Source organism: Rana temporaria, chromosome 11 (assembly GCF_905171775.1).
Source record: "Rana temporaria chromosome 11, aRanTem1.1, whole genome shotgun sequence".
Lineage (NCBI taxonomy): Eukaryota > Metazoa > Chordata > Amphibia > Anura > Ranidae > Rana > Rana temporaria.
In genome coordinates this window covers 47,400,719-47,422,193 of record NC_053499.1, presented here as the reverse complement: position 1 = coordinate 47,422,193, position 21,475 = coordinate 47,400,719, and the positions used below count along the sequence as shown (strand labels likewise).

At 46.0% G+C, this 21,475-nt stretch overlaps 2 protein-coding genes across 2 annotated transcripts in view; both read right to left on the bottom strand.

Annotated features, from left to right (window-relative positions):
• LOC120916788 (hemocytin-like) overlaps window positions 1-4,459 on the bottom strand; it is an 89,342-nt gene extending 84,883 nt beyond the window's left edge. The window contains exon 1 of the mRNA XM_040327725.1: window positions 4,427-4,459. Within this exon, the coding sequence (XP_040183659.1) occupies window positions 4,427-4,459 (33 nt within the window). The remainder of the gene's footprint in view (window positions 1-4,426) is intronic.
• A 1,864-nt stretch (window positions 4,460-6,323) lies between these two features.
• LOC120916787 (mucin-2-like) overlaps window positions 6,324-21,475 on the bottom strand; it is a 211,395-nt gene continuing 196,243 nt past the window's right edge. Inside the window, exons 23-24 of the mRNA XM_040327724.1 lie at window positions 6,440-6,568; window positions 6,324-6,329 (exon numbers count right to left, since the gene is read on the bottom strand). Of these exons, the coding sequence (XP_040183658.1) occupies window positions 6,324-6,329; window positions 6,440-6,568 (135 nt within the window). The remainder of the gene's footprint in view (window positions 6,330-6,439; window positions 6,569-21,475) is intronic.

Genomic DNA, 21,475 nt, shown 5'->3' with positions numbered 1-21,475 from the left:
ACAGAAAATCAGTTTAAACCCAAAAACAAACATTTACTATATTACAACTTAACAGTTCTGGGATGTAAAGGTTGCATACATTTTTTTTCCTTTCTTTTCTTCAGCCCTGGTTCACATTGGTACGTTTTGATTTGACATCAAATCGCATGTCAAATCGGCGGCATTTGCTGGAAATGGCACCAGGACGGCATTTGCAGTGCTGCACTGATTTCAAAAAGTAGTTTCTGTACTACTTTTTGCGATTTCGGGCTGCGATTTACATTGACATCTGTGCAGATGCACAGATGCACAGATGTCTCCGAAATCACGGCCAAAATCAGGACTGACAAGTGTGAGTGAAATGTTCAGCTGAACTTGCACGTCTTCATTCCCACAGCTCAGTGAGAACCTGGGCTTATATGCCTTAAAAAATGACTGCACTACTGTCAAAGCATATAATAGCTGCTGACACTACAATCTGACAAATTGTTCAAGTGGTAAATTCAAAAAGTGCAGCACTGAACATAAACCATATTGCATGTGCAAAACAAGCATGAAAATGCAATTTGCAAGTATACAAATCGATGTGAGCTCAAATATATGAGGTATTGTTACCATATACCAATAATAATAAAGTGCATAGTGCTACAACCATTAAAAATAAATATTTAAAAGTCCACATTTAAAAATTAGAACTGAGAGTGTAAGCCAGCCACTGTACATTCAAACAATTTGAAGTAAGGAAGATTGAAAGTAAAATTCCATTCAACATGCATTCCAGTAAGCAGAGCTTTTTTTTCTCAGAATATAGGTGCAGGAACTCAACCACGACCCGTTCATATTTTACAAACTGTTGGAGGGTCTTAACCACTTAAGCCCCGGACCAATATGCAGCCTAAAGACCCAAGGTGTTTTTACAGTTCGGTACTGCATCGCTTTAACAGACAATTGCGCGGTCGTGCGACGTGGCTCCCAAACAAAATTGGCGTCCTTTTTTCCCCACAAATAGAGCTTTCTTTTGGTGGTATTTGATCACATCTGCGGTTTTTAGTTTTTGCGCTATAAACAAAAATAGAGCGACAATTTTGAAAAAAATGCAATATTTTTTACTTTTTGCTATAATAAATATCCCCCAAAAACATATATAAAAACATTTTTTTCCCTCAGTTTAGGCCGATACGTATTCTTCTACATATTTTTAGTAAAAAAAATCACAATAAGCGTTTATCGATTGGTTTGCGCAAAATTTATAGCGTTTACAAAATAGGGGATAGTTTTATTGCATTTTTATTAATTTTTTTTTTTACTACTAATGGCGGCGATCAGCAATTTTTTTCGTGACTGCGACATTATGGCGGACACTTCGGACAATTTTGACACATTTTTGGGACCATTGTCATTTTCACAGCAAAAAATGCATTTAAATTGCATTCTTTATTGTGAAAATGACAGTTGCAGTTTGGGAGTTAACCACAGGTGGCGCTGTAGGAGTTAGGGTGCACCTAGTATGTGTTTACAACTGTAGGGGGGTGTGGCTGTAGGAATGACGTCATCGATCGTGTCTTCCCTATAAAGGGAATGACGCGATCGATGCGCCGACACAGTGAAGCACGGCGAAGCCGTGTTTACACACGGCTCTCCCCGTTCTTCAGCTCCGGGGAGCGATCGCGACGGAGCGGCTATAAACAAATAGCCGCGCCGTGGTCCCGGATCGCTCCCCGAGCGGACCCGACCTCCGCATGTAGCGGGGGGGGTCCCGATCGGACCCCCCACCCCCTAATAGGCGAGGACGTACATGTACGCCCATGTGCCTGTACGTGCCATATTGTGGACGTATATGTACATGCGGGGGTCGGGAACTGGTTAAAGGGGTATTAAATACCAGGATTGCATTACATACAGAATGCAGAGTTCAGGGGGTTACACGCAGAGTGCAGAGCTGTCACTTGTAAACACAGAAACCAGACTTCTGTGTTTACAAGAAATTGTGGTGAGCAGGCACCAAAGGGTCTGAGCCAGAGGTGGTCGAACTGAGTTCCCCCAAGTTCCCCCTGAAAAAAAGCCCTGCCAGTAAGAGTATTCACTCTAATGCATTCCAGTAAGAGTATTTACTCTCCCCTCTGGGTGTCAGATGCACAGTCCCGGGTGACTCCTTCAGTGGACAATGGTTAACCCTTTATCCATACTGAGTGGATTTTTTCTTTCAACCTTCCTTACTTCGAATTGTTTGAATGCACAGTGGCTGCCTTACAGTCTCAGTTCTAGTTGTCATACGTGGACTTTTCAATATTGATTTTTAATGCTTGTTTGTAGCACTATGCACTTTATTATTATTGGTATATGGTAATGTAACACCCTGCTCCTGTTGAGTAGGCGCTATTTTGTAAATTTAGTTATCTGAGCTGTAGTTTAGCTCAAAATGTTATGCCAAATTATGGGTCTCTGTTCCAGCTCGGCTGTGTTGCGCATCTTTGGGAGTTCGGACGTCTCCACTTGGCCTACAGCCGACGCCACACAGCCGCGGCCCGCCGCCATCTTGAGGCCTGCAGTGTCTCCTGTATGCTCCGCACTCGAGTGCTGTGAGCGGCGAAACCCATCCTCTACATGGAGCAACATTAACGCACCGGACTGCGAAAATCGGCACCTGCGAGAGGCCGCAGGGGGACCTTCAACGCCCAACTCCACAACCCCAAGGCTCGAGGCCTACGGAGCTCCCCTTTGAGGTACAGTGCCACCCCTCGCGACTTTGAGACCCTATGCGCTAAAGGCCCTCATGAGCCTCAAATGATCTCTACCATCTATAAAATATTGCATGAGGCAGTCCCCATGGCGGTGAATACCCAACTCTCCATGAGAAAGTGGTCTTAGATCCTATGGCATGACATCTCCTTGTTGGATTGGAAGAGCATCTGGAAGCACTCTTCCAAGATCTCTCGATGTGTGGCCCATACAAAGTCCTGATGCACTGGTATAGGACCCCAGATATTTTACATGCCCGCAACAGTCTCAAAACAATGCTGGAGATGTAATAGTGCTGTGGGCTCTCACTTCCACATCTTTTGGGAATGTCCCCCTGTTCACCAATTTTGGCTTTGAGTCCAGAAGTTGTTAGAACATTTGGTGGGTATTCCCGTCCCTCTGACACCCATGCATTGTTTGTTAGGTCTCCCTTTTCCTGGTATTTCTAAGGCCCTGCGCCGACTGATGTATGTTATTTTACTAGACTGTGGTTGTCCACCTCACCCCAAACAATTCCACAATTTCTCACTTCTGTATCTGACATACGCAGAATGGAGCAACTGATGGCTACAGTGGAGGGTACGGAACAGAAATTTTCTGAAACGTGGTCAGCGTGGGATGATTCAGTATATGGGTCTGAAGGAAATGAACCGAATTAGTTAACATCAATTGCCTACGTATTCCCTTGAATGTGTACGCAATTCATTTCTCTTTATGTGCAGATCTTAATGTGAGGTTTTACAGTTTATGTTGCCTCTATGACCCCTGGACAAGTGGCTGTTTCAAATTTATTTAAATTTTTTCGGTGTTTTACTTATTTTCTTATTGATTTATTTTCTCTCGTCTTTTTTAATGGGATTGGCTTTCTTCCTCCCACTCAGAGCAATTGTTTATTCACATCGCCATTCCTATACTTGTACAAATTATGTGTGCTTAGTAGTTCACTAAGACAGTGTATACCTGCATTTCTTCAAACTGTTAATGATTCATATGTATTCTCTTTTGTATGATTTGCAAAAACGTATAAATAAACAAAAAATAAAAAATTCCATAGGCCCACTCCCCCTCCGTCTTCCACATTACGAAGATATCATGTCTGAGCCTAGCCAAAGAATTCAGCTAAAGATAATAAAGTAGGCTTGATCATAAGGAGCAGAAAAAAGCCAGCGTAAGGGCTATAGGAAGTGTTTGATATAGATACAAAAACAGTGGGTAAAATATCCATCTTATACACTGCCATTCTCCCTAACCAAGAATGTTTCGCTGTGGCCCTAGACTTCAACCTACTACTCAGAGTTCAACAAGGACAAGTTCAATTAATAGACTTTATCCTCTGATGGAGCAATATTCACTCCTAAATATTTAACTGTGATTCCCGTTGAAATGGAAATGTAGCCTCCAACATTTCTTCTTCGGTTAGCTGTAAAGTAGTATTAAGACACCAATATTTTGTGGCATTCACTTTAAAGTAACTGTGGAGGCCTAATTGTTCCAATTCATGGAGAATGCCCAGAAAGGCTACTCTTGGGTCAGATACATACAGTATAGGAGTAAGGCATCAGCAAAAATACTTAGTTTATGTGAACTGCTACCCACCTGTACCCCCTGGATAGAAATATTAGATCATAAAACAACCGCCAGGTGTTCCAAGGCCAAAAAATAAAAGGTATGATGACAGCGGGGCACCTACTTATTCCAAAAATGCTACCTTGAACCTCCAATCCAGGCTATCAAAAGCCATCTCCACATCTGGATAAAAGCACAGTGGGCTTTTAAACTTTCGGGCATGATGTATCAAGAGGCCTGTCGTTATAATATATATCACTTGCTTTCCTGTTGGGAACAAATCCCATCTTTTTTTTTTGGGGGGGGGCGGGCACACTTTTACACAGAGGAAAGCTTGTATGATCATTTGGCAATTGTGGGTTGATGGAAAGCCAAGCTTGGAGGGTCTTGTCAACAAAGAGGTTGAGAGAATGTAGAAATAAAAGGGAATTTTTTTAAAGCTGAAATATAATGTATGCATACATCATCCTTTTATTTGTTTTCAAGAAAACCCTCTTTTGAGACCTAGTGATATCATCACTGGGTATTGCTGCTGGTCCTTGATAAGTAATAAGATTGTTTTTTTTGGAATCGGGCCAGCAGGTTCCTATATACGTTATTGCACTATGCCTCTGATCATATTTAAAAGGCTCTCCCAAGCAGTGGGTGGCTCCTTGAAGGGTTTTATCAAAATGTTGACCACTCACGGGTGGCCTCAAGTCACTGCACTGCTTTTTTTTGAGAGTTACATGAAAGAACACATTGCCAGCATCCTTTTAGACTTCTACCCGCTGGCCACTTGGTGCTGCAAATTTTAGCCAATTGTGGACCAATGCACAGCGAAAGTCAAGATCTGCCCTTCTGCTGAGAAGCAGACTTGATGAAAAACGTATTTTGGCTGTATACACATGACTACACAGTGCTTTCACCCTTGACATCTCAGTCTTCACCCCTGTCCTTTCATATTATGCTCAGGAACAACAGTACAATAGGTGACATCAGCCCTAAAGATCACACCCACAAATGATGAAGAGAAAACATGATTGATGGCAGAGAAAGTGAACAGCTGTGAGAGGCAGGCCAAAGAAAGTACGAATCAAGAGGATCGATGATGTTCAGTTGGGAAATTAAGGTAAGCTTGGGGTTGTATTGTAAGGTCAAAGCTAGAATCTGATGAAAGGCAGGACCCACCAATAAGAACAAAGCTTTGAATGCCCTTCCAACCAACTATCAGTTGGTTCTTTAAAAACAGGCACGTCCTCTACTGGAATAGTAAACCAGTATCCAGAGGAAGTGTACCACTGCCTCACAAAACCGATAAAAGACTAACATTTAGGGGGCAGAACAAACATTCTCCTAATGTAAATGCACTGGCATGTGCAAAAGGGAAAATTTCGTTTCGTTTCGTTTAGTTTTAATTCGTTATTTAATTAATTTCGTTAAGTTAGGTTCGTTACATGTGTTAAATTCGTTTTCGGAACTCGTTCGTTTTCGACCGAATTTCGAAAAATCCGGTCGAATTCGAAAATTCTCTCTTCGAATATAATTTCGAAATTCGATCGGAATTCGAAAAAAAAAAAAAAAAAAATTCGAATTCCAAATCGAAAACCCGTGGACGAAATTCGATCGGAATTCCAAAAAAAAAAAAAAAAAAAAAAATGTTTTTTCGAATTCCAAATCGAAAACCCGCGGACGAAATTCGATCGGAATTCGAAAAAAAATTCGAATTCCGATCGAATTTCGTCCGCGGGTTTTCGATACGGAATCGAAAACGTTCGTTCGGATTCGGTAAATTCATTAATATTGCAATTCGGGAATTCGTATGCATCCGAATGTCCGAATAATGAAAAATTCGTCCGAATTTCGATTCGGAACGAAACGAAATGCACATGCCTAAAATGCAGCATTGTGTCTAGAACAAGCTCTGCCCCTCCCATGAGAAGTGAATCTGATGGAGAGCTTAATCAGCTAGATACACTTAAATACTACACAGGCAAAAAATACACTTCAATAAATTGCTTTTGTTGCTTTATAAAATTACCTAAACAAAGATCGAAAAATCACAACTTAAATAACAAAGGAAAAAAAATAAGAAGAAAAAAACGGACAATTAAAAAAAAAACACAATCTACACTTGATTCAAATGATAAAATATTAACACTGCAATTCTACTTACCAGGCCACATGTGGTATTGCAGATAATGGCTTGGCAATTAATTTCATACAGTAGTGTTGAGCTGCTAACCATAGAAGTACAATTGCACTCTTTGCAGCTATTTGGAGCAGTATATATTGGAGAGCCCGGCTATAAATGAAAGGCAAGAAGAACATTAAAAATAAAATGCTAAATATATCTTTCACAAGTGACATTTAACCCCCTATAATGGTAGAACCACCAGTGCGTCAATTATCAATTCATGTGCAGATAAAATAAGTAAATAATTCACATGACTGGATAATTGAAGTGAATCCTTAAGCCTCGTACACACGCACGGTTTTCTCAGCCAGAAACAGCAAGAAAACTGCTGGCAGAGCTTTCTTGCCGAGTATACCGTGCGTGTGTACGCGGCTTTGAGGTTTTTCGTCAAGAAAACTGCCCAGAATTTCAACGAGAAAATAGAGAACCTGCTCTCTATTTTCTCATTGTGATTCTCGCCAGTGTTTTCCTGCCGAGAAACCCGAGCGGGTGTATACTTACCTGTCTTCATGGAAACCCACGCATGCTTGAAATGACTTTGATGCATGTGCGTTAGTTTCCAAGGCATAGGTAGGGTGAAGCAAGATGGCGGCGACGGCATTGAATGTGACAAGCGCATGCTCATCATAGTCAATGTCGTAACCGCGTTCGTGCCATTCATTCATGCCATTCAAAAGAATGGCGGTTCTTTTGAATCATATGTGTGTACACTCAGCCGGCAAGAAAATCTTGCCAGGAATCTCGTCAGGAAAAACAACGTTCTTTCCTGCCGAGAAACCTGGGCCAGGTGTGCAGGGCTTTTACACAATTTATTGTATGAACATTCTCAAAACCTTAAATAAATAAGCTTCATAGCCTAGACATTCCTATTCTGTAGTTTTATAGTCATATACTGCATCTGCAGTGTGCAATCATCTAAGGCAGTAGTCTCCAAATGTGGCCCATGGGCCGGTTGTGACCCTTTTTTTGCCTTTGTACTGCCCTTGGATCACTATTTCTCCCACTGTCAACAAGGTTGAGGCACCATTCCTTCCACTGAAACCAATTGACACCCACAATGGGGCACTATTTCAACCACTGACACCAATAAATAGGCACTATTCATCCCACCAATACCAATGATAGGGCATTATCCCTCCTTCTTCTAACCACATGTGCTTTGTAATTTTTTTACTCCAACTGATCACCGGGTCTGAGAAATTGTTTACTCCCATTGACACTGAGGCAGTTTCTACTTCCACCAGCCACAGTCTGGCCCCCACTAAATTCTGACAGACAGAAAACTGGCCCTTTGCTTAGAAAATTTGGAGACCCCTAATCTAGGTGACACTTCCTCTGACTACAGAGATTTGGAGTGAGACTGGATGGTACCACTACTGTACAGCTGTTCTCTGGAAGGCTTTTTGGCAAGGGTCTGTAGTGCATGCATCTGCTTTATTCAATCTGTGGAACTGTGCTTCCTAAACCTTTCTTACCTTTCTTAGTCATTAACCCCCGCTTATCAGATCCTTCATCAGAGGCCGCTCTGACATATGGAAACCAAAGCCTATGTTTGCTATCAACATGTCCACCTCCGCACAGAGTCAAAGTGCATACCAGGGTAAGTGGTAAGTTAGTATTAAGGAAAAAGCAGCTACAAGCAATATTGATGACAAGTCCTTTACCTCCAACTTGCATTTTTTGTGAATAACTTCCCTTTTAGGTAGGGTCTCAGCATTCCCCAATTTTCTTGGGGTGGCTGGATTGCGGTCAGTGGGTGTAGAAAATATTATGGCGTGACTGGGAGGAATAGTAGCCCATCTTTGGTATTAGTATGAGGAATAGTGCCCCATCGTTGGTTTCAGCAGAAAGAACAGTATGTCATCGTTGGTGTAAGTGCAAAGAATAGTGCCCCATCAGTGGTGTCAATGGGAACAATTATGCCCTATTGTTAATGCCAGTGGAACGCATAGTGCCCCACCACTGATATTAGTGGGAGAAATTGTTACCCATTGTTGGTGTCAGTGGGAGGAATACTTCCCCATTATTGGTGTCAGTAAGAGGAATATAAGTGTGAGGAATAGTGCCTCATTACTGGTGTCAGTGGAAGGAATCATGCCCCACTGTTGGTGTCAGAGGGAGGAATATCAGTTGAAAATGGTATATAGATCCAAAAATGTCACTGCCCACATTCCTATATGTATTATCAAAAAGGATACATGTTTCCCATGGGGGTTTGAAGGGTAGTAACCATAACTTCTATGTAACAAATATAAAAAAGCTTTATTTCATGAATCAATAGTCTGGCTATTACAGTCATTTGTAAGTACAGCATGTTGTACCAAAAAAGACATTAATCTGGTATCTAATTGCAAGCTTACAATATTGTCTATGATTGATTTCTAGACCCAGGATCTGTCATGTACCCCTGTAGAAGAGGACAAAGGAACTACTTTGAAACATGTTGGGTGTAAATATATATGCTCCTTCGGGGATCGTGGTGTAATATACTGTATGTATTTTGTGATTATGTAATGCTCCCTAGTGGAGAGTGCTTATGCATATCTTTTTACATGTGGTGCTATGTATACAAAAAGACACCAGCCGTGATGGTTTTAAGTCTTGTTTTTATTTATTTATGACATACAGTTTGTTACATTTTTTTACATAGAAGTTATGGTTACTGCCCTTCAATGTCCCATGGGAAAAATGTATCCTTTTTGCTTTAGAGGGAGGAAAAGTGCGCCAGGGGCCAGATAAATTAAAGCAAAAGAGCTGCATTTGGCCCTAGTTTGGGGACCACTGACCAAAGCTATGCACATAGATTAGAGATGGGCCAAATACCCCCCAGTTCAGTTTGCGCAAGAACTTTCAAACATTGCAAAAGTTCAAACCCCGAACGACAAACCCCATTGAAGTCTATGGGACCCAAACAGGAAAAATCTAAAGTGCCAACTTTGAAGGTTTTTATGCAAGTTATTGCCCATAAAAAGGGTATGGGGGCCTGGGTACTGCCATGGGGGACATGCACCAAAGCAAAAAATAAAACTTTTAAAAAATATTGTTTTTAAAGAAGTAGTGATTTTAATGATGCTTAAAGTGAAAAAATAAAAATGAAAAATTCCTTTAAATATAGTGCCTGGGGGGGGGGGGGCTGTAGTCTGCCTGTAAAGTTGCACATCTGTACAGTGTATAGAACCTGCTGCAGCAAAACTGACATTTATAAAAATAAAGGACATTTAATTAGATTTTCCCTGCAAGCTTTCTTTATTTTGTAAACGGCTTGGGGAGCCAGTCTGTATGATAAGGCCACAATTTTGTCTCTGTGGCAGACTTTGGGTAAACATAACAAAGTTTTGCACCACAGTAAGCAAGCCTTATGTGAAGAAGCCAAATTATAGTACACTCAGGCCAATATTAACAATTTATTTTTAGATAAAGTCTTGTGTCTCCTCCGCAGACTTTGGATAAAAGTAACAGGTGTGGAAAAATTGTTGGTGGTGGCTTCACACCGCAATCCTATAGAGGTACTCTTGATGAAAGCAAGAATTGGCCTTGCTGTAGAAAATAGAAATTTGATTCACCTGTTAAAGTAGGTGTGGAAAAATTGGTCCTTGGGTGTTAATTGAGCCCATGAAGCCTATACCTAAAAAAATACTTCAAGATAAAATCAACACCCACAAAGCAAGGCAGCCTAAACAGTCTTGTAGAGATTCCATATCCCAATAACTCTTAATAAGCCACATCGGCATCAGGGGCTTGATAGCGGCTGCTAATCCAAGACTGATTTATTTTGACAAATGCCAGCCGGTCAACAGAGTCTGTGGACAGACTCCCTCTTTGATCTGTCATAAAACCTCTGGCAGCACTCAATGCCTTCTCAGAAAGCACGCTGGATGCAGGGCAGCACAGCAGCTCAATTGCATACTGGGCAAGTTCTGGTCAGTGGTTTATTCTCATGACCCAGAAACCCAGTGGATCGTCTACTGGAAAGCTCTCCATGTCCGTTTTTGACATTTATAATCTTCCACCATATAATGCAGACGCTGCTGATGGAATCTTAAGGCTGACAGCCCTGAGCGCCAAGGACTAAAGCAATTCTGAAATGCATCACTGAGGTGACCCCCCTCTCCACTGCTCCTCTTTTGACAAACAGAAGCCTCAAAACAAGCTTTTCCATGAGAAGGCAACCTACCGGAGTCTGAAAAGTCATTACATAAACTCTTCTTTAAGGTGTCCTTAAGATATTTCATCCTGTGCTCCCTCTGCGAGGGCAGGATGAGTTTCAAGACTTTCCCCTTGTAACAGTGATCAATGAGGGTTGCCAACCAATAATGATCCTTATTCTTGATGCCACAAATTCTTGGGTCTTTTCGCAGGCTTTGAAGAATAAGGGAGCCCATGCACCGCAAGTTTGCAGAGGCATGAGAAGCAGAGGCCTCTGGGTCAGTAAGGATTATAGTATCTGGAACTGCCCCAAGGTTTCTGGGGACTGAAAACCATCTCTTAAGTAGTGTTGAGCGGAATATGCCATATTCGATTTTGCGATATATCACAAATATATAGCCGAATATTCGTGAAATATTCGCTAAAATCGAATATTCGTGATATTTTATCCCAAAAATTTTTTTGCGAAATTTCGCTAATGCGAATGCGAAACTGATTGCGAAATTTCGCTAATGCGAATGCGAAATTGATTGCGAAATTTTGAAACATTCAATTTCACCTGCCCTTTGGAAAAAGTGTGGTTTTACGTAATGGACCCTGCAACTAACAAGGTATTAATAAAATAAATACATTATTATATAGATTTGAGGGTTTACTTTGACCAATTTGTATATTGATTAGTTTAATAAATATTGAATAACCATAGATTTGGAAAATACAAGTAAACCGTTTACGTTGACATCTCTTAAATGTCTTTATGTTAAACAGTTATTATTCTCATTAAAGAGGTGAAATGCAAATGATGATGACACGGGACAAAAGATGGAAAATTCTTTGAAGATGTGATACACTGGAAAAACGCACAGAAACACTCCACTCTCTCCTATGACAACTGTGGTAGGAGAACTCTGATTGGCTCTGATGCAAAAGAAGGGCGGAGAAAGTATTCGCGAATATTCGGAAATCGAATATTCGCGATTGCGAATATTCGGCAACATAAAAGGATCGCCTCAGCTTAGCTACTCGGCCCAGGGTCTCTAATCATACCAGCAATGCTTTTAGACATCGATGGAGATCACTAGGATGTGATCTGTTTTAAAAATAAAATTGAAAAAATACGAATATTCGGAATAGCGAATATTGGCCGCGAAATTCGAGTTATTCGCGAATATTCGAATATGCCATATTCGTAACGAATATTCGCAATGCGAATATTCGTGAGCAACACTACTCTTAAGGTTTGATGTTTGTCTTCCTCTGCTTCTATGCCTCCAAAACTGCCAAAATCCTCCTCCTCCTCATCACCACTCTCCTCTTGTGTGTTCTATGGTGTCGCAAGAATGGTGTCTGCATAAAGTGGGCTTTGAGAAGAAGGGAAGTTCTCCTCTTCCTTCCGCTGCTCTGCCTCGAGTGCCCGATCCTAAAGGCTATGCAGAGTATGCTCCAGCAGGAACACAGGAGGGATTGTGTCACTGATGCATGCATTGTCTTGGCTCACCATCCTCCTTAAATAGTGACAGTACAGTGCATGCACCCTTTACCAGCAGCCATTGGCATTGGGAAATGTTCTTGCCGAAGGACAAACAGAATGTTAGTGCCATTATCGTACACCACCATTCCTGGCTCAAGCTTCCATGTCGTGAACCACCTCTGGGCCTGCTTTCTGGACCACGTGTCAGCAGTAAGGTGGCCTTGCCCAACAATGCCAAAAAATTGCCTTCCATGTGATAGTACAAAGCTGGAATGGCCTTACGTGCAAAGAAATAGTGACTGGGAACTTGCCATTGTGGTTCAGCATATTCTGTAAATTCACAGAAGGGGGGAATCCACCTGACGGAAAGGCAGAGGTTGTAAAGCCAGCAATTTGGACAAGCTGGAATTTAGGTGCTGGCATGTGGGTGACAGGGAGTGTAATTTGAATTTTTTGCTGCAGCCGCTGGGGCAGAGAAATTTGCCTGCTATAATCTACAGCTGGTGGTGTGCTGCTGGCAAACGTGTTGCAAGGACCTGTGACACCCTTTTCTATACCATCATCCCTGTCAGTGGAGGCTGCTAAGAGATTGTGAAATATATCAGGGGTAGACAATAAAAGGTGAGGAGTGAGCAGGAGAAGAATTGTGACCCTTGTGTGTGGCTTTCAGGTGCTCTTGCCAATGGGCTGAGTGGTGGGAGGTTAAATGCAAATTGCAACAGTGTGATCGGCTGCACATGTGCTAAAAAAGGCCCACACAGCTGAGCTGTGGGAAGTAGGCTGGGAGATAGCAGCTCCACGATCTGATGAAATAGGGTGGCTGCTCTCTACTCTTCCATGATAGCTGCCTCTGGAGGTCATCCTGCCTCGATGGGATTGTTTCTCTCTCTCTCACACTCCTCATCTGCTCTATACGACATCCAACTAGCATCATCATCATCCCCTCCATCCTCATCATCACTGGAGCCAACTTGGCAATACGCCGCAGCTAGGGGAACATGAATGCCAATTTGTTGCTTATCAGTGTTCTCCCCTCTTTGTAGGCTTATGTTACTCCCTTTCCTTACCTCAGAGCCAACATCAGAATCAATTAATGTCTGTGCATCCTTAAGAAGCAAGTGGCTAATGCTGTGTTCAAATAATTCAGCTGACTCCTCCATGCATGATGTTGGGGCTATGGCAGGAGTAGCTGTGGATTAGGAGGCAGAATAAGCCACTCTGGCAGCTGCGGTGAAATGTGCACTAGTGTCAGTTTGGGTCATAGAGGATAGCTTGTGGAGAGAAGCAAAAAAGCTCATCTTCCTTGGGCACATTCAGAAAATTGAAAGAAATAGAGCTAAAGGGGCCTGCGAATGCACCTTCTGGACATTGGTGAGTAAATGGGTACTCCATTACAATCCAACCATCCTTGTTATTTAACCCCCCTCTGGGCAAGTGGTTTGCAGGTCAATGCAGAGGGCTTGTCACGTCCCTGGTGGTAGAGCCTGATGTGCTGAGGACAGCCTCTCTTACAGCTCTTACTCCGAGCCCCTGGTAGAGCAGACAGGAAGCGCAAGAGTGCAGAGTCGCACAAGTGCCTGGCAGGATCGCTGATGATGTCGCTGGGCTGGAACCTCTGAAGAAACCACAGGAGGACAACGGTGCAGGAGACGCTCAGGAGCAGCTGTCAGCAGATAGCAGAAATGGCTTTGTGCAGGAGCACCACAGGCGGGAGGGCAGAGGAAGCTGCGGATGGATGGGTGCACAACAGGACTGAGAAGGACTGAGAAAGCAGATGCTGGCAGGCCGGGTCATACACTAGCGGGCACATCAGGAACCTAAGCGAAGGCAGGAGCGGAGTCAAGGTGCAGGCCGGGTCGGTATTGGGCTGGCAGCGAGGTAGCAGGAGCGGCTGGCAGGAGCAAGGTCAAACAAGCCGGGTCAGATACAGGTAGAAGGCAGGAGCGTCAGAGACAAGCCGGGTCGGGTAACGGGAACAGGAATCGGATACCAGAATCAGGATACACAAAACGCTGTAGAACGGACAGCACCTGAGTCCGGGAAGTGGTCCAGTTTAAATGGCCTGTCTGGCGCCAAACGATAATGGTGTTCACGCCGCAGCGCGTGCACAGGCGCGTGCAAGCGCATGCGCGCTAACGGCGCTCTCCCAGGAACAGGAGTCACTGGCCGCCTTCTACGGCCGCCAACTTGGACGTTGGCATGCCCTTCCTGACATTGCCCCCTCCTAACGGGCAGCCTCCGGATGCCCAATCTGGCCACTTTGTTGGGGTGAGCGTTCTTGAAGGCTTGGACGAGCTCTTGGGCATGAATATTGCATTCCGGTTCCCAGGAATTGTCCTCCGGTCCGTATCCCCTCCACTTAATTAGGTACTGAACCTGATTCCTCCTTTTCCTGCAATCTAATACCGCTTCCACTTCAAACTCCTCCTCGCCATCTACCAACACGGGTTCAGGGGGACCAACATCTCGATCAGGGAACAGATCAGGAATGGCAGGTTTTAGCAGGGTTACATGAAATGAGTCCGGTAGCTTAAGTTTGTATGCAACATTACTGATCCGTTTCTTCACGGGGAATGGCCCCACAAACTTAGGTCCCAGTTTATTCGAGGGGCAGGTGAGTTTTAAATTTGTGGTTGCCAACCAAACTTGGTCGCCTGGGTTTAGGCACCTCGCCACCCCCCCCACATTCTGGAGTGTAGTTTGAGGGGTATTTCAATTATCGTTTGACAAGCCTTTTATCATTCTTTGTTTGTGAGTAGTTTTCATTATCTTGTTATTTCATTAAAATTTGTCAAACGGTAGTACACGAGGCTGGTGCGCCTTTCTTTCTCCCTTTTTGCCTTAGGATTAGTTCCCCCCTTCTCTTTCTGTCAAAGACTTCTTTGTTGTAAGCCTGGGTCTTGGCCATTGTTTCCTGTAACCAATTTGTTGTTGGTAATAAAGAAGTTCACTGTTTCAACGACAGCAGGTACAGAGCATTCTGGAACTGAGTTAAACAGAAAAGACGGATGAAAAACGTAATTTGCGAAGAAACGCGATTGCTTGGTGGCTAAATGGGCAGAATTGTTGTAGGAGCATTCGGCCAGAGGAAGTAAGTGAACTAAAATTGTTCTAGTGTCTGATTGGTCCTTTCCGTCTGTCCATTCGTCTGCGGTGGTAGGCTGAGGAAAATGAAAGTTTAATCCCCAGAGACTCGCATAACGGCCTCCAGAACCTGGAGGTGAACTGGACCCCTCTGTCGGAAACTATGTTTGCCGGAGCTCCGTGAAGCCTTATGATCTCTTTGATGAAGATTTGTGCAGTCTCTTGTGCAGAGGGAGTGCCCTTTATGGGTAGAAAATGGGCCATCTTGGACAGGCGGTCGACGACCACAAAAATAGTATTACAACCCTCGGATGGCGGCAACACCACGATAAAGTCTATGCAAATCATCTGCCAAGGTCTACTCGGGACCGTAAGTGGCTTTAGTAGACCCCAGGCCTTGGACCTGCTGTTTTTGTTGCGAATACAAGTGATACATGATTCCACATACTTCTTACAGTCCTTCTCCATTCCGGTCCACCAAAATGTTCGTTGCATTAGTTTGGACGTTTTATTAATGCCAAAATGCCATGCAAGCATCTGATCATGGCACAAACCCAAGGTGGGGATTCACAGACTTTCTGGTACAAAGATCTTGTCTCCGTACCAAAGTAGCCCATCTATTGCTAATAGGGTGGTCCTGGGCGGCGAATGATTACCTACAGAAGCTTGCCTAATTCGGGTGATCACGTCTCCTTGTAATACAGTAGGTGTTTGTGATATTGTGTTTTTAGCACGACAGCATCGCGCTGATTCTCGGCGACATGGTGCCGAGATCTCGCACTCACTGGAATAGTGACAGCACATCCCAGCAAGCGCGTCATAGAAGCGACGGGAGATCCGACTTGGATTCCCGCCAATTCTACACATGTGCGGCGTTTGTTATGAATCCTGAGGGGGAAGTCCCCGCCGGATTTTAAATAAAAATCCGGCATGGGTTCCCCCTCAGGAGCATACCGGGCCCTTAGGTCTGTTATGGGTTGTAAGGAGAGCCCCCCTACGCTGAAAAAAACGGCGTAGGAGGTCCCCCTACAATCCATACCAGACCCGTATCCAAAGCACGCTACCCGGCCGGCCAGGAAGGGAGTGGGGACGAGCGAGCGCCCCCCCCCCCTGAGCCGTACCAGGCTGCATGCCCTCAACATGGGGGGGTTGGGTGCTCTGGGGCAGGGGGGCGCACTGCGGCCCCCCCACCTCAGAGCACCCTGTCCCCATGTTGATGAGGACAGGGTCCCTTCCCGACAACCCTGGCCGTTGGTTGTCGGGGTATGCGGGCGGGAGGCGTATCGGAATCTGGGAGCCCCCTTTAATAAGGGGGCCCCCAGATACCGGCCCCCCACCCTAAGTGAATGGATATTGGGTACATCGTACCCCTAACCATTCACCTGTAGGAAAAATGTCAAAGTTAATAAACACACCACACAAGGGTTTTTAAAATAATTTATTTTTCTGCTCCGGAGGCTCCCCCTGTCTTCTTTATTAGCTCTTTTACCAGGGGGAGCTTCTTCTTTGACGTCTTCGGGTGGGTGGGGGCCGCCGTCTGGTTCTCTTCCACCGCCGGGGGGGTCGCTTTTAAAAAAGCCCCCACCCCCCGGCGGGTTTCCTCCGGCGTCTTCGGCGGGGGGGCTTCTTCTTCCGCTATCCCGACGGGTCTTCTCCGCTATCCGGGGGGTTTTCTCAACTCTCCGGGGGTCTCCTTCTATGTTCGCCACTCTCCGCTGTTGACTCGGCGCACCCCGGTTCTTCCTCTCGCTGTCCGGTGCCTTCTTCTTCCATGCTGTACGTCTTCTTCTCCTTCCGTGCTGTGAGTTCTTCTTCCGTGCTGTGACGTCATGTTCTTCACTTCTCTTCTTCTCCCGATGTTGACACGTCGCCTTTCCTCGCTGCAATGACGGGTGCGCGGCTTGCATCGGATTTATATAGACCTCACAATCCCATCATGCTCTGGTACCTACCCATGTGATACCTACCCACGTGGGTAGGTATCACATGGGTAGGTACAGAGCATGATGGGACTGTGAGGCCTATATAGGTCCGATGCAAGCCGCGCATCCGTCATTTCAGCGAGAAGAGCCGGCGTGTCAACATCTGGAGAAGAGAAGAAGATGACGTCACAGCCCGGAAGAAGAAGAATACGTCACAGCACGGAAGAAGAAGATAGACGTTCAGCGCTGAAGGAGAAGGCACCGGACAGCTGGAGGAAGAACCGGGGTGCGCCGAGTCAACAGCGGAGAGCGGCGAACATAGCAGAAGACCCCCGGAGAGTGAAGAAGACCCCCCGGATAGCCGAAGAAGACCCCCCCCGGATAGCGGAAGAAGAAGCACACCACCCCCCGCCGAAGACGTCGGAGGAAACCCGCCGAGGAGTGGGCGCTTTTATAAAAGCGACCCCCCCCCGGCGGTGGAAGAGAACCGGACGGCGGCGAAGAGCGCCCCCCACCCGAAGACGTCAAAGAAGAAGCCCCCCCTGGTAAACAGAGCTAAAGAAGACAGGGGGCGGCCTCCGGAGCAGACTAATAAATTATTTTAAAAACTCTTGTGTTGTGTTTATTGACTTTAACATTTTTCCTCCAGGTGAATGGGTAGGGGTACGATGTACCCCATATCCATTCACTTAGGGTGGGGGGCCTGTATCTGAGGGCCCCCTTATTAAAGGGGGCTCCCAGATTCCGATAAGCCTCCCGCCCGCATACCCCGACAACCAACGGCCAGGGTTGCCAGGGGGCCCTGTCCTCATCAACATGGGGACAGGGTGCTCTGGGGTGGGGGGGCCCCGCAGTGCGCCCCCCTGCCCCAGAGCACCCAACCCCCCCATGTTGAGGGCATGCAGCCTGGTACAGCTCAGGAGGGGGGGGCGCTCGCTCGTCCCCACTCCTTTCCTGGCCGGCCGGGTAGCGTGCTTTGGATACGGGTCTGGTATGGATTGTAGGGGGACCCCCTACGCCGTTTTTTCGGCATAGGGGGGGGCTCTCCTTACAACCCATAACAGACCTAAGGGCCCGGTATGCTCCTGAGGGGGGAACCCATGCCGGATTTTTATTTAAAATCCGGCGGGGACTTCCCCCTCAGGATTCATAACAAACGCAGCACACGTGTAGAATTGGCGGGAATCCAAGTCGGATCTCCCGTCGCTTCTATGACGGCTTTGTCTCTATCGCGGCAAGCCAGCTCGGCGCTGGCTCCCGCGATGGGGCTCGTAGGTGCTCAATCTCGCCGAGGAAGGGAGCGAGATTGACACAATATCGCGTGCACCTACTGTAGAAGGAAGTTGCTGGATGACAGGATGGTATCTGGCGGAGAGGTTTCTTGAGACTTGCTGAACATGCGGGCCAACGCATCTGGTTTTATGTTCTTTGATCCTGGCCTGTATGCTAAATGGAAGGTAAATCTAGAAAAGAAAAGTGCCCATCTGGCCTGCCGGGGTTTCAGTCTCTTTGCGGTCCTCAAATATTCTAGATTCTTGTGGTCCGTATAGATTAAGATTGGGTGTGCAGCCCCTTCTAATAGATACCTCCATTCTTCTAGTGCAGCTTTGATCTCTAGGAGTTTGCGATCCCCGACATCATAATTATTTTCAGCACTGGACAGTTTGCGAGAAAATAAGGCGGCAGGGTGCAACAGAGCCTTGGGTCCCTGCCTCTGAGAAAGTATAGCTCCAACCGCCGTTTCCGATGCGTCCACCTCTAAGACATATGGCTGGGCCGAATCAGAGTGTTTCAGGACAGATGCAGAGGTAAATAGCTTTTTCAGAGTCTCGAAAGCAGTCTGAGCCTCAGGAGACCAATGGAATCTGACACCTTGTTTGGTGAGTTGGGTGATGGGGGAGATGATTGCCGAGAATCCTCTGATAAATTTTCTGTAAAAGTTTGCAAAACCTACGAAACGTTGGACGCCTTTCTTATCACTGGGAGCTGGCCAGTCCACGATAGCTGCGACTTTTTGAGGATCCATCTTGATACCCTCAGTGGATATAATCAGGCCCAGGAATTGGATGCTCTGGCGTTCGAATTCGCACTTCTCGGGTTTGGCGTAGAGTCCATGTTGCCGAAGGCGACCCAGCACATTTCTGACATGTCTGCGATGGTTGTCTAAGGAGGAATAAAAAATTAATATATCATCAAGGTCTACAACATCAAATAAGTCCAGGAAATCTCGGAAGACATTGTTAATAAAGTGCTGGAAAATAGGGCGGGGGCATTGCAAAGTCCGAAGGGCATCACAAGGTACTCGAAGTGCCCAAACCGTGTACGGAAGTCGGTCTTCCATTCATGCCCCTCCCGTATACGGATTAAATTATAGGCACCCCGAAGGTCCAGCTTAGTAAATATGGTGGCAGCGCATAGTCTCTGAAAAAGTTCAGGCACTAGTGGCAGAGGATAACGGTTCTTAACTGTAATCTTATTCAGTTCACGATAATCCACACATGACGTAAAGAGTGGTCCTTCTTTTCCACAAAGAAGATTCCTGCCCCAGCCGGGGATGTGGAAGGGCGGATGAACCCCTTCTTCAGGTTTTCTTCAATATAGTCCTTAAGGGCTACAAGTTCGCATTCAGATAGGGGAAAGATTCGGCCAAAGGGGACTTCGACTCCCGGAAGGAGTTTGATTGGACAATCGTAGGGCCGATGAGGAGGGAGAGTTTCTGCCCCTTTCTTGCTGAACACATCCAGGAAATCGTGGTAAACTGCGGGTACCGATTGACAAGCCTCAGAGTCTGTATCAAGGCATAATAAGGAGGGCCGGTCACAAGGAATTGGTAAGCAGTGCTGAAGGCAGTAGGGAGAAAGAAACTCAATTTCATCTGTGGTCCAGTTGATGCTGGGATTATGGGCTTTCAGCCAGGGCATGCCGAGAATAATCGGGAACAAAGGAGAGGTGATGGTATCTAATCGTAGTAATTCTCTGTGATCCTTAGCGATGGTGGTTAGTAGAGGAATAGTCTCGTGCGTAACTGCCCCGGACTTAATATTGGACCCATCGGCCAGATAGATGGAAAGTCTATGTGTTTTAGGTTGAAGTGGGATACAATGTTTCGCAGCAAAGGATAGATCCACAAAGCAGCTGCAGGCCCCGGAATTAATTATAGCCGGAGTTTGGATGGGCCCTTCTTGCAGCTGTAATGAAATGGAGAGAGCAAAGTGAGCAGAATTGCTGGGCATGTTCACAGTTGCAGAAGGCGAAGTAACTGAGAGGCACTTACGGGGTTTGACGGGACAGGACCTCACATAATGGCCTGACCCTCCGCAGTACAGGCAAAGATTCTGCTGGCGACGACGTTGGCATTCTTCAATGGTGAGAGAAGGGTGGAGTAGGCCGATCTGCATTGGCTCTGGTGCACCAGACGCGGCCGGAACAGGGGCCGGCGGAGCAGGGGTAGCATCCATACTGGGCGTGACTGGCCCGCAGCCCTCTCTGACCTCCGTTCTCTCAACCGACGGTCAATTTGGATGGATAAGTCAATCAGAGCCTCCAAGGTAGGAGGCATCCCCACTCGGGCAAGTTCGTCCTTGAGGGACTCAGAGAGGCCCATGCGGAATTGGTAGCGTAATGCGGCATCATTCCAATTGGTGTCAAAACCCCATCGTCTGAATTCAGAGACATAATCCTCCACTGCTCTGCGACCTTGCTGAAGTGAGCTAAGGGCCGCTTCAGCAAAAGCGGCTTGCTGGGGATCCTCGTACAACTGGGCCATGGTAGCAAAGAATGAAGCCAGGTCTGCTAAACACACTGACTTCTGCTCGAGGAGACGATGGGCCCAGGATTGTGGTTCCCTTGCAATAGGAAAATCACAAAGCCGACCTCCGTGGCCTCCAGCGAGAAGGTGCGAGGCTGCAGTGCAAAGTACAATTCACATGCGTTTTTGAAGGATCTAAACTTGCTGCGATCTCCAAGGAATTTTTCTGGAGTCGGGACCCTGGGTTCGGGTGGAAGCATGACAACTGCCGGAGCGGAAGCAGCCCCCTGCTGTGGCGGCGGAGGCTGGTGCAGGTCCCTGGGCAGCAGAAGACAGGGTCTGTATTCATCCTTCCAGCTGGGTATAGCCTGCTTGTAGATCCTTCACTGCCCGTGCCAGGTCAGCCAGATGCTGGCACAGTTCCTCCATGGGAGAGGGTCCTCGCACAGACTCAATTTCTCCTAGTCCAGTGGCTTCATCAAAAACAAAACAGCATTTTTAGAACCATTCTTTTTTACCTGCTGCTCTGCCCAGAAAGACCTGCGATCATCCCTGAGGCCGCCCACTCCGTTCTCCGTCCCCCAGTGACAGGCGGGATCATCCCTTGGCTGGCCACACCCACTCACGAGTCCCGACCAGTGACT